The following is a 13625-nucleotide window of genomic DNA, read 5'->3' as shown; positions in this document are numbered from 1 at the left end:
ATTCACAATAGTCCTTCTTAGTGACTAGGTGTGTGTGTATGGCATATAATAGATAGGTTAATAAATTCTTATGGACTGAATAAATATCCATACTGATTTTTTTTTTAGCGCTTGAACACTGCATTTACTTCTATTGCTTCCACATGAGACTTTGAGTTTCACTGATAGGGAGTGAGTCTTTTTTTCCTCTATCCCCAGTATCTAACTGAGGGTCCGGCTCTGAGGATCCATGGGAATGTTATATGAAATAAAGGAGAAGCAGGGGATTATGATGAACCAGTCTATCATAGTATATTCAATAACATCCCATAAACTATTGCTTGATAAGTTGGCATGTGAATTCATTTCAACTAGTAAATTATATATATGAGGTACACTGGTATTGACTTGATAGTGATTTTTTCATAGAAGCAATTTCTTTCAGATAAAACTTTGGCATACTGAAAAGCCAAAGAAGTAGTAGACTTCTCCTTAGTTACTTTCTTCATCTCTTGACCTATCTGGCTGGCTCAGGTTACTAAGAGTATACTTTAACACATGGCAAAGTCCTACAAACCAATAGCCAGCTGAATCTTGCAGATTCTTTCAGAAAGATGGATTTGGTACTAAGCAAAAACAGACTAACTGAACTACAGCACTGGGCATTTCAGCACATCTCTGTGTGAAAATAAATGAGCATTTCTGAATTGCTACCGGACACAGGAATGATGACAAGCAATGAAACCCAACACAGAGAGGTCACCAATGGCCCATAGCAAAGGAGTCCCAATGGCAGCTCTGTGCTCCTGCATACTCTGTGCAGATATATTCACTCTCTTTTTTTCAACAGGACTTGGAAAACTGTATAGAAAATAAAGCTCCAGTCATATTTCTTTTTGGCTGGCTAAGTTAAATGGAGAAATTATGACATCAGAGATCAGTATCCCAAATCTCATATTTTTCTTTACCGGGTGCCATTAACTTGCATTGGAAAGCTCTGTCAAGGGTAGATCTAGAAAAATCTTGAGAGTGGCAAAAACTGTAAAACTGTTTGCCCATGTGCTTCATGTGCTCTTCCTCTTAATGCTACTCCTAACCCTTGCTGCCACCAATGTCCTTGTGACTGAAGAGCCAGGACTGGCTCTAGTCTAGCACCTTCGGTATCTTTAGCACCTGGCTCCCATGTGTCTTTTTCTAGTAAGATTCCATGGAACCCTCTTCATCTTAAAGACGTTAGAGCTAGACACAGAGTACCCAAGGAGGTGAGAATTAAAAGGTGAAAGTAATGTTTCCTAAGTGGTATTTCAAGAACTCTTGGTATCCTTGAGATGACTAGGGCAAAAAATTGTTCATTGATCAAAGAACTACTTGGAAAATAACGCATACTGCATTATTCACTTGGACAGTCACAACACACATTGGAGTGCTTAAAGGAGTTTAAAAAAATAGAAAAACCAAAATAATTTTCAATTGGGGGATAGTTAAATGCATTCAGGAACAGTAATCAGCCATTAAAAATGGTGACGCAGATCTCTACATACTATAATGAAATGTCTTCTAGACATGTTGTTGAGTAGAAACCACATGAAATTTCTAAACATGAGTAATATTCCATTAAAAAACCCAAGTCATATATGTGTATATGTGTTTTATATATAATGCAATAAAATATATAAAAATTCCAAAAGGATGTATACCAAATTATTAAGAGAGACAGACTCTGGGGAATCGATGTGGGAGGATGAGGGAGACTTACTTTTGTACTTTATAGATTTAGGTATTATTTGAATTGCTTTATAGTCCTTTTACTGCTTTTATAATAAAAATGAGAAAAAATATCAAGCACTATATTAAAAAAATAGAAGTAAAATCCAGCAGCAAAGTACATCTGTTCAGCTTTAAGTGAATATGTCCCAAACTCATGCAACTGGTGAACTCCCATTTTGTGGAGGGGGCTCAGAAATAGCTCATGCGACAGAGATTGAAGCTCCTGTGCTCAAGGCTTTCCCCACTCCCCACCAGCATATGGGTTTTTGTCTTCTGTGGCTTTTTGTAAGTGAGTGAAAGAGGTAGAAGGGACCTCAGAGATGAACTGGTACAACCTCCCTGCCACTCCCCTGCTTTTGAAATGAAGGGACTAAGGTCATACCAAGTGAAACAGCATGGGCTAGGGTTGGGCAGACCTGGGTTCGAATCTGCCCTCTTGATTCTGCCTTTTGCGAGCTAACATCATCGAGCTCCCAAACTACTTTGGGCCACAGTTTTCTCATCTCTGAAATCGGGATAGCAGCTCCTATGTTGTACCCTGTGGTGGCCATTAACCAAGGGCGATGGCTATGAAAAAGTTGCTGGCACAGAGCACTGGGTCTGTGGTGAGTCAAGAAACATTAATTCCCATCTTTTCCTGTGTATAGCCAAATGCTATTCCCTTCCATCCCAGTAGCGCAATCCTGGACAAGAGGTCTAGGAATAAAATGGTACCTACACTTGAGAAGCTGACTGGCTGGTGGAGAAGATGACATGATTTGGTCACAGTAGGTAGGACGGTGCACTAATAGGCTTCGAGTGCACCATCCACCCCAGCACCAGGGCACCACTCTTCACCCGCACCCGTCATCCTGGGGGATCTGACACTGGGGCTACCTCTCATCGACTCCGTGACCTCAAGGGGATTTACTCCAACTTCAGCTTGACCCCAAAATCTGTTGTAAAGATTTCTAGGAAGATCTGCAGGAACCCTAGCCATTAGCTGACCAATGAAAGCGTGAGCTGGGGAGAACCAAGCAGCACACAAGAGGAGAGGTTCTTGAGGTGTGCATTTAAAATGCCTGGTGCAATAAATCCTGCATTCAAACCCTGTCTCCGGCACTTCTGTGTGGGTTCCCACATCTGTGTCTCAGCTTTCTCATTGTTGAGAAATATTGTTGTGGTAACAATAATAGTGTTTAAACTGTAAGGTTATTTTTGGAGATTAAATAAGATGCCGCTTTTAAAGCACTGATTACCGTGTCTGGCACATAATAAGAGTACGCCGGAAAAATACTTACTATCGTTGTTATTAAAGGTATTTGGCCTATAAGTACTAAGGCTGAGAGGCAATATTATTGCCATTTCAAAGGCACAAAAGATGTAGGCAGGCAAGACAAAGTCACATTTGTTCCCCAGTCTCAGAAGAGGAGACCAAATTGGACTCAAACAAACTTGATATGGAATCGTTGGTCTGGCTCTTACTAAAGTGTGATCTTCTTGGGTGAGCTGCTAACCCTTGATTTTCTATGTGAAACTGGAGGATAATGTCAATCTTGTGGACTGTTAGAATAAGAAATGCAGTTACATATAAATATACCTGGCAAAGTGCCTGGCACAATAAATCCTCGCTCCTTTCTTTCCTTTACCCAAAGCTAGCAAGCTAGGTACAAGGATTGCCAAGTAATAGTATTTGGGATTATTCTTAATGAAAATAGCATTCTACATGAATTCAGAGAAGATAAAAATTTAAAACGAGGACTCTATGTTGGAGGACCTTAAAGACCCCTCTCTCATCCAGAGTATATGATTCTTCCCATTGACTGCCTATCTTATTTGTGTCACGTATCTTGGCTCTGCCACCTACTATTAAGATCTTTAGCCAGTTCCTAGGCTTTGTTTTCTCTTCTGTAAAGTGTGGATAAAAACTATACCCACGGGGCACTTGGGTGGCTCAGTGGTTGAGCTCAGGTCATGATCCAGGGGTCCTGGGATCAAGTCCCGCAGACTCCTGGAGGGGAGGCTGCTTCTCCCTCTGCCTATGTCTCTGCCTCTGTGTGTCTCTCATGAATAAATAAAAATAAAATCTTAAAAACAAAAACAAAAACCGTACCCACTTCTTAGGGCTTAGTTAGAATTTAACGAAATAAACACACAAAGACCCCATTAGCCTGGCAGATTGTCGCTACTCACTTAATGCTAGCTATTATTGTTGTCAGGGCCACTATAAAGATTAAAAGAGAATATATGCAGGAATTATGGCACGGTTCTTGGCACATAGTGTTCAAAAATATTATTGTTATAACTTCTACCACTACTATTGATTTTACATTATAAATGGCCATGGCCCAAGGAAATCAGTAAGTAATACATGCTGTCATCCTCGTAATGACACATCAAAACAGAGACACCGTGAGATATTAGGATAATTAATCACAGGTCTGACTGGGAATAAAAGCTTTCTGGAACAACCAGCTTTGTCGGGCCCAGACAGAGGATGGGCTCACCCACAGGGAGCAGCAGGTGCTGGCTGCACTCTCTCTCCAGCCCTGAGGGACCACACACGGAGACAGTATTCTGATGGATAAGCTGTTCAGTGGGCCATCTCACAGAGTGGTAATGTAATAATGCCTTGGCCTTGAATGATAGCTTTCTGCCAAAAGTTCAAAGCTATCTGGAGAATATCTCATTAATCTTTGGGACCCTACGGGGACTGGGGTGGATAGGCACTGTTACTGTTACCTTACCAAGAGGACAGCATACAGTTTAGAGAAATCAAATACTTAGTCTTGGCTCCAGCAGGCCTATTGGTGACTTGCAACTCAGGCTGCCAGGCCCGAGGCCCGGGGTTCTAAGCCCTACCCTTGGAACCACCTGGAAGGAAGAGCCGCGCGAGCACCCCGGCGAGCACCCCGGCGGCGACCTGTGGCCCCTCGCCCGCCCCTCCCCCCCCCAGCCCCGGTGGCTGCCAGGCTCACCTGTCACTGAACTGAACCGCTTCTCCGTTCCTGGCCCAGCTGATGGTAGGCCTCGGGGTGCCTATGGCCTCGCAGTGCAAGAGCACGCTGAGCGTGCCGCTGGCCAGGGCCACCGTCTGCCCGAGGTGCGTGACCACCTCGGAGGCCGACAGCTGCTGGGCGGCCGAGATCTTCCGCAGGATGGTGGGCTTGCGGTGCGGCCGGCGAGGGCCCCCCACGGCCTCCCCCGCGGGGGCCGAGGTCCGCAGCGAGCTGCTGAAGCCGGACACGTGCTTGCGAGGGGGCACGGCCAGCGGGGGGGGCCTCCGCTCCGAGGGCTTGGGCAGCGCGTCCCGGTGCTCCAGGTGGCTGCGGAAGATGTCCTGGGCCAGCTGGGCCACCAGGTGCTTGCGGTGGACGTCCCGGAGCTCCTCGGGCTGCTGCGACAGGTTCCGGAGGATGTCGTCCAGGCGCCTCTGCTCGGTCACCATGGTGAAGGGCAGGGGCCGCGGGGCCTGCTCGGCGTTCTGGTCCTCCTCGGAGGACGCGTTCCTCTCGGCCGAGTCCTGCACCTCCCACGCGGCGAGGAGCTCCCCGGGCCAGCCGCCCTGCTCCAGCAGCCGCGAGACCAGGTCATCGTAGCGGCTCCCCGCGTCCGTGGCGGGGCCGCGCTTCTCGGCCTTGCTGCCGTTGGAGAAGATGCCGTTCTGGTGTTTGTGGGTGTGCAGGGCCTCCTTGGGGCTGGCCTTCCTCCCCGCCGGGGCCTCCTCCTCGCTCCTGGGGCTCAGGGGCCGGGCCACCAGCTTCCGGTTGCCCCCGATGAGCTTGATGACAAACTGCTCCCGGGCGGGCCCCGCCGAGCAGGTGTAGACGCCGGCGTCGGAGGGCTTGAGGCGGTGGATCTTCAGGTAGCCGAACGGGGCCACGGTGACGTGCGCCGAGCTGATGAGGTGGTGGCCGTCCTTCTCCCAGGTGATGAGCGGCTTGCGGAAGCGCCGCGTGGGGCAGCGCAGCACCACCGCCGTCTTGGGGAGCAGGTAGGCGAAGCCCCCCACGACGAAGTGCAGCTTCCTCTGCCGGCGGGTCTGGATGTAGACCTTCCTGGCGGCCGCGATGTGGGGGCTGTGCTTGCTGGACGGCCGCCCGGGCCCTGCCGCCGAGGCAGTGGGAGGGGAGCGCACGGAGGGCGGAGGAGAACGAGAGTGAGCGCGGGGCGCGGGCGCGGGCGCGGGGCGGGGAAGCGAGGGAGCGGGGCGGGGAAGCGAGGGAGCCGGGCGGGGAAGCGAGGGAGCGGACGCACTGGAGCCGAGGAGGGAGACAGGGCTTCAGGGGAGGCGCAAGCCCTAGGCTTTGCGGGGAGGAAGCGGCTGCCAGCTGTGGGCCGTCAGGCTGCCGCCCAGGCTAAGCTCCAACTAATGGGGTGCAGCGGGGGCAACCTGCTATCACCCTGCTGGGGCTTTCTACCCCTAGAAGCTGAGATGCAGGTTCTAGATGGAGGGGGACGCCAGGGGCAGAGGCAGTTCCTCTCATTAGAAGGATTCAAAAAGAAAGAAAACAAGCATAAAAACAGGCAGGGGACAAAGGGAAGGGGACTGCTCTCCGTTTCCACATCCCTTCGTGTTCTGCAGAGCACGGGCGGGGGGCGGGGCAGGGTACTTGGGGAGGAGAGCCCAGAGGTGTTACAACTCCAGGGATTAATATTAAACATAACAAATCTGTTTAGGGCATTTTAAAACCCCCGAGTGGACAGCATTAGGCTTCATCGGTAATATGCTGACTCCAGCTTCCAGATCTCTCTGTGCCAGCCAGTGAACTTTGCACTACCCCCTGCAAACTGTTTTTCCAGCAGAGAAGAGAATTCTGCTTGGCCACGTGTAATTAAGATTTCTTTTCCATCTCCAGCTGAGCCCACCAGCCTGCTGCTGTCCTCCAGCCCTACTGCCTGACAGCCTCCCTCTGGTCTTGGGTTTAAGGAAAGCTACCGTGTGGCCACAGCTGCTCCTGGGTGGTGGGTTCGGTCCCCCTGTCCCCAGAGCTCAGACATACTCACGTGCACAGGTTGCCAGCATGCAGGGCCTGATGGATGAAGAGAAGGGCAGGGGAGGGCACAGGGAGGAATTGACAATGGCCGAGACCCCGGTTTTTAGCACCTGCCGGCAAATGGCACTCCGAGTCTGGGTGCCTTCTCCGCAGCTTGTGGAACACTGGTGAGGAAAGAGGGACCACATGTACGTAAATGCAGGAACTAGAGGCTAATGGGTTTTTGTATGGACTCTCAAACTCACCAAAATGCGAGAAAAGTTGCTTAAAAAAGCAACAGTCACTGAAAGAGAGAAACATCAAGTATGCAGCACTTTGGGAAGACACGGCCATATTGTAAACACATCCCAAGATTTCTCTGCTCTCAGGTTTCCTGTAGACACTCTACCTGTTCTACTTATGTGGCCTGGCCTTTAGAGTTACAGAGTCATAGAGCCCTGTGTTCAAATCCCAGCTTAGTATTTTACCAGTTGGCAACTCAGAGTCTGTTTCTACTTTGTACACTTATTTTGCAAGGTAGGGATTTTTTTTTTTTAAGATTCTATTTATTTATTTGAGTGAGAGAGAGAGCGAGCAAGCATGAGCCGGGGGGAGCTGGAGAAGCAGGCTCCCTGCTGAGCCAGGAGCCCAACATGGGGCTCAATCCCAGGATCTTGGGACCATGACCTGAGCCAAATGCAGACACTTAACTGACTGAGCCACCCAGGCACCCCAGCAAGGTTGGGAATTAAATGAGATAATATAGTTTGAATTTCACACACAGAAATGACACTCAATGCTAATTATGTTCTTCCTTCCTTCACAAATATAATTTTAATGTTAAGCATCCGATAACCGTCATACATCTACTTTGTCTGAGCTCGGGTGCTAGAAACTCTGGGAAAAAAAGTGCAAGGTGGTTTGTACCTCAAGGGGCTGTCATCAAATGAGTGTGTGGGGGGGAATCTAAATGTGTTTTTAAAATGAAATATCGGGGGATCCCTGGGTGGCGCAGCGGTTTGGCGCCTGCCTTTGGCCCAGGGCGCGATCCTGGAGACCCGGGATCGAGTCCCACGTCAGGCTCCCGGTGCATGGGGCCTGCTTCTCCCTCTGCCTATGTCTCTGCCTCTCTCTCTCTCTCTCTCTGTATGACTATCATAAAAATAAAAAAATAAAAAAAAATGAAATATCGTATTAGGGAGATAGAAATCAAAACCACAATGAGATACCACTTCATATCCCCTGGAATGGCCATAACAAAAACAGACAGTAACAAATGTTATTGTAAATGTAGATGTGTAAAATTAGAACCTTCTTATCTTGTTGGTGGAAATGTAAAATAGTGCAGCCTTCTTGACAACAGCTTGATAGTTTCTTACAAAGATGACCATAAATTTACAGTATGACCCAGCAATTTCACTTGTAGGTATCTACCCAAAAGAAGTGAAAACATCCATTCACACAAAGACTTGAATGAGAATGTTCAACAGAGAAAAATGTGGAAACAACTCAAATGTCCACCAACTGGTAAATGGATAAACAAAAATATGGTATATTTATATAGTGGAATATTATTCTACCATAAAAGGACTGTTGTTCTTTTGGATATGTAGTAAACAGATAAACCTTGAAAACAATGCGAAGTTGAATTTTATAGTATGTACATTATACCTCAATAAAGCTGTTCAGGGTGCCTGGGTGGCTCAGTTGGTTGTGTTTGCCTTTGGCTCAGGTCATGATCCCAGAGTCCTGAGATCAAGTCCCACATCGGGCTCCCCGCTCAGCGGAGAGTGTGCTTCTTCCTCTCCCTCTGCCCCTCTGCTCCTCCTCATGCTCTCTCTCTCACGTGCTCTCTCTTTCTCTCGTATACCCAATCACTCTTGCTCTCTCTCAAATAAATAAATAAAATCTTTTTTTTTAAATAAAATCTTAAAAAAATAAAGCTGTTCAAAGAATTAGACAGTAATATAAGATTTAGTAGGAATATAAAACTACAAGAGAAGTGAAGTATTACAAAATTAATGCTAACAATGGTTGAATGTTGATGGTGCACAAGTGATTTCCCAGCTGAGGTTCTGAAGGTGAGTAAAGTACAAATGTGTGCAGAAACTAGGGATAAGCACGGGAGGCAGGGGAATATCCAGAGCGACAGTTGAAGAGTTCAGTGCAAGAATCCAAGGCAGGCTTCGAGGAAGAGCTAAACCAGTCTGACTGAACAGAGGGAACAAGTCGAGAGTGTCAGGAGCTCAAGAGGTAGTTTGGGGCCAGACGTTGGAGATTTTTAATTTTCAGACAGAAGGTTTGGAATTGGTCCACTAGGCAGTGAGGAGCCATTGGAGGGAGGAGTGAAATGATGAAAGAGGTGTTTTGAGAAGGTTAATCTGGCAACAGTGTCCGGGAGGGAAGGGAGTAAGAGATGTATGGCAGGCAGGGATGTCAGTTAAGGAGCTGCCACAGTAGTCCAGGCTCGAGATGATAAAGACCTGAACTAGGGTCATGGCAGTGTGCCACGTTAACTTGAAAAATGACACTAAGCCCCAAAATATTATCTTATATTTTCAAGTGTTATATGTTAACCTGCTGAAATGAACTACTCCATGCAATGTGCTGTGATATACGCCACCCTGAAAGACATTTTAGATGCAAAAAAAATGGAGGTAGGAAACCCATTGCTTTTGTTTCCTGATGATGGTGGATTCCAGATTCTACCCATCTCTTATTTTATTGTAAATGACAGCCCCAAATCCTGGGATCAGGTGGGATGGAGGCAAAGAGCCTGGAAAATTTAAAAGCATGGTCAGTTTAGTCCTGCCAAGCAGGAAAATAGACTATATCTCTGAAGATTGGTTTATGATTTTGGTCAAGTCTAGTTCTTTATTGAGGCTCAGTTTCCAGATCTCTAAAAGAAAACTAAGCATGAGGAGGGATTTTCAAACCCTCTTCTATGTTGAGGAAGTGATTCAGAGGCTTTCGGGTGATCTGGAGATCCAACCTATGGAGATCTGGGGCCCTTGACCATACTTCAACCAAAACAGCTCTGATTTTTTTTCTGTTTGAGATTCTTGGCTTTGTAGTAACATTTCAATTGAAAAGAGGCCTCTGTGGCTTTAATTTTTAAAAGAACCACCAGGCTATAGAATCTTCTATGTTCCTTCTAGCTCTAAAATTGACTACTCTGACCTTAATTTCTTTTATATTTTTTGGGGGAAAGTACTTTCATAAAAATATGATTTAAAAATATATGATAGCCATCTCTTTCCAGAGATGCAAGGAATTCTTTTAAAGAAAAGAAGTAAAACCTTTTAAGGGGTCTTATTCTCAGAATAGAATCTGAAAGTAATTTTATTTGAAGTGTCTAAAATTTTGGCTTAATTCTGTCTCTGAGGGATTCTGTGCAGTAACTATAAGATTGAGCCCAGATACTTGAGGATGAAAAACACCCATAGATCATCCAGGTCTTCCTTTCTCCAAGGGGAGTCTTGGGGGCAGGGGATGTGGAATGCGTGTTTCATCTCAATCAGAGCACCAGGGCCAAGGCAAGGGCTGTTGGATGACAGGGCCAATAAGAGCCTCTGTGAACACCCCCGGGAGCACATTTGTATGGCACCAGCTTGAGTTGAATCCCAGTGAACTGGTGATTCCTACCCACCATTCCCAGCCCCTCCCCAATGTTTGGAATTTCTACACATCAGCCCAGATAACCCAGAACCTAAGAACATTCCACGCATAAGGGCTAACCAGTCCTACTTCCCAAAGTGTGACTTTCTCTTCCTAAGAAGACTGGAAGAGCCCGCAGGAAGCCTAGGCCATGACCCTGGGTCTAGCCAGTCCAGGTAAGTGCTTCCTTTTATTTCCTCTCCTCCTGACAATGAGCAGGGATGGAAGAGGACCATAACATTAATAGGGTTAACTTTTACTAAGCACAAAGCTTTATATGCATCATTTATCTAAATCCTCTCAAAAACCATATGAGTGGACATTATTATCTCCAATATTCAGATACACAAAGTGAGGCTCAGACAGGTTAAATAACTAGCCCAAGGTTAGAGAGCCAGTAAGTAGCAGAGTCGGGATGAGAACCTAAATTTGCCTTTGAGTCTCTCTTTCTCTCTCTCTCTCTCTTTTTTGAGAGAGAGAGTGCACACTTGAAAGGCAGAGGGAGAGGGAGAGAGACAATTTTAAGCAGACTTCACATCTGGTGCAGATCTCCACATGGGGCTCAGTCTCATGACCCTGAGATCATGACCTGGGCCGAAATCAAGAGTCAGATGCTTAACCAACTGAGCCACCCAAGTGCCTCTATGAGTCCAACTCCTGAGCACACACGGCAGGGTTCCAAAGGTCTGTGATACTTAAAGGGACTCAGAGCACCTCACTTGAGCAGTCTCCTTTCCTTAGTGCCTAAAAACAAGGGGCCCTGCCTCAAATCTGCAGGCCTGAAAGAATTTTTTCTGAATTCTCTGTGTCCCATGTGCTCAGAGGCCACAAACTCCAGAAACATGGCAGGTCCATGATAATACGCACAAGTCCCTTCCTCAGCATTCCACTCAGGACAACTATCACCGACAGAATTTGTAGAAGGACACCTTTTACCGTATGCCCCTGGAAGGAAGTCTCCATCTAGAGCCACTTACTTCGGTGCACTCTCCTACATGGTTAGTTCTGTTATGATTTTTCTTACATAACACCACACCTCAAATCAACATTCCATGGAAAAACTGGCACTTACATGTTCATGCACATGTGTACACACACACACACACACACACTTATTTTACATGCTTTTAATCCTTTATCCTATTGAAAGATAATTGTTCTTAAAATTAAAAAAAATAATCATACCTATTTCTCTTCTGGGACATTTGGGGTGAGGCACCAGAAGGCAATTTTATTGCCAAATATAAAACCTGTGGTGAAGTAGGTTACCTCATTCTCGCGATGCCCTTAGTAAACACCACCTGAGTGAACTTTATATCTATAAAGCTCTAGATAAAGCGCAAGAATTCTAAGAACCCAGGTTGAAAGAGGTGGCCTCTTAATCTTCAGAGGCAGCTTTTCCCTCTGTGGAAGCAAGCGTCCTTGTGAGGTGTTTCAACCCCCAGAAGCCCCATCCTGTTGAATACATAGAACATACACATATGCACACAACGATACCAAGAAGGCAATGGGATCAGCAAGCCCAGTGCAAGTGGTTAAATGCAAGAAAGGACAGGGTCTTGAATCTGCTTTTTACACCAAGATTTTCACTTCAGGCCTGGCAATTCTGTTCTTGGTTAAATCTGCATATGAGGCAATACTTTTAGGGGGACTTCTTTATGGAAGACACACATGCCTATGAAGCTGGGAGAGTTGTACACAATTCACAGTAGTGGTAGAGGGGCTGAGAACAAGTCAAAGCTAGGTGTAAATGACTTAATTTAGGCTAGTGTTAGAGTAGGAATTATTTAGAAAAGTTAAGTGAGTTGGGGGTATATCTTAACTTATGAGGTAAGTAAGGAATGGTGGATGCTGATGTAATCATCCCCCCAAATGCAAGCAGCAGGGGAAATCAAGTTCTCTTGCTGGGAAGCTGTTAATGTCCTGGAGCCAGGAAACTGACAGTAAAGAGGCAGGATTTCCCTGGCCTTCTTTTCTTAATAAATCATGTTCCTTATTGTCCAGTAACTTGGAAGGGAATAATGAAAGAGGCTTTGCCCATCCTGAGTAGAGACTAGAAACATCTGGGAGGAGGAGGTGCCGGGAGGTCGGAAAGGGGGGTGTGGATAAAGGTAGAACAACACAGTCTTCTGACAGGAATTCTGGGCCAGACAAAGCTTGGTTTTGTTCCACGAGGAACCTGTTTACAATTCCATGCTTCTGATTGTCGTGTAATGGCTGGCTGCTTACTTCATGTCCCTGTAGCCTAGTTAAAAGCTGGTTGCACATTATGGGATAAATGGTTACAAAAATACAGTTCTGAAATGCTAGGAGGATTATTTTGTTCTGTTTTCATCTTCTGTTTGTGTAAATTTGGGGTACCTCCTCTTCTTCCTTATGCTTCTTTTATGATCTCCTTCCAAGGAGCATACATACGTACCTCTGTCCAGTCAGAGAGGAGCCACTCGCTGGGACAGTCATCTTTCTTGCAGGCTTGCTGGGAGGCCAGTTTAGAGGCTGAACAGAAGGTCTCAGGAAGCTCCAGGAAGCTGCCATCAGCCATGCGCTGTTTGCAAAGAACCTCCCGCTTCTGGATGCCCCCTCCACAGGTCCTGGAACACTGGGGAAGGAATAAAAAGTCCATCTAAACGTAGGACAGTGGTATGTTTGTCTGCCAGTACTCATCTTAGCCTTGGGTGAGAAAAGAGTGGGGAAAAAAAAAACAACAGAAGAAGAAGAAGAAAACTAAGAATCAACCCAAAGGATTTTGCTTCCTTTCTTTGAAATGAAGTTTGTCACAAGATCTACACCCTCCAATCTTAATTTCAAGTATTTAACTAGAGCATCCAGGAATTTCAAGGGCCTTTAAATCATAGAAAGTTGTTCCTAAAGTATATTTGCAGCCACCCAAGACAACTGGTTTAAAAGGTTAGTATAATAGGGTGTTAAACATATTTACGACCCAGTGAAAGTAATCTGTTCAGCCTCCAGAAGGAATAGGAGAGAGCGCCTGCCATCAGTGTAAATCTGCAGGAATTAATCTGCACAGAAGGCAAGACTTTCTCTCCAAGTGTAAACATCCATTCTGCCTCACTACTGGAGGAAGCACATTAGAGGTAAGGCCTGGTTTCCTGAAGAACTCCCCTGGAACACTTTTCTTGTAGGACTGTTGATTTCTCAGGGCAGTGGGAACTAGAGTCACTGGAATTGGGATGCAGGAAAATAGTCTTATTTCAGTGGTTTTCAGTGGGATTCCAGTCAAACACACTATTTACATGTAACTGAATA

At 46.2% G+C, this 13625-nt stretch overlaps 1 protein-coding gene across 4 annotated transcripts in view; it reads right to left on the bottom strand.

Moving 5' to 3' along the window:
• The window catches only part of ADAMTSL1 (ADAMTS like 1), an 872407-nt gene that overhangs the window by 121496 nt on the left and 737286 nt on the right, over window positions 1-13625 (bottom strand). For all 4 annotated transcript variants that reach the window (XM_072841474.1, XM_072841475.1, XM_072841477.1 and 1 more), the window contains 3 exons: window positions 12778-12957; window positions 6733-6886; window positions 4704-5832 (listed from right to left, as the gene is read on the bottom strand). In XM_072841474.1, the coding sequence (XP_072697575.1) occupies window positions 4704-5832; window positions 6733-6886; window positions 12778-12957 (1463 nt within the window). The remainder of the gene's footprint in view (window positions 1-4703; window positions 5833-6732; window positions 6887-12777; window positions 12958-13625) is intronic.

The sequence above is a fragment of the Canis lupus genome, chromosome 10 (assembly GCF_048164855.1).
Source record: "Canis lupus baileyi chromosome 10, mCanLup2.hap1, whole genome shotgun sequence".
NCBI lineage: Eukaryota > Metazoa > Chordata > Mammalia > Carnivora > Canidae > Canis > Canis lupus.
Note: the sequence above shows the minus strand (reverse complement) of the source record. Positions and strands in the feature narration are given on the sequence as shown.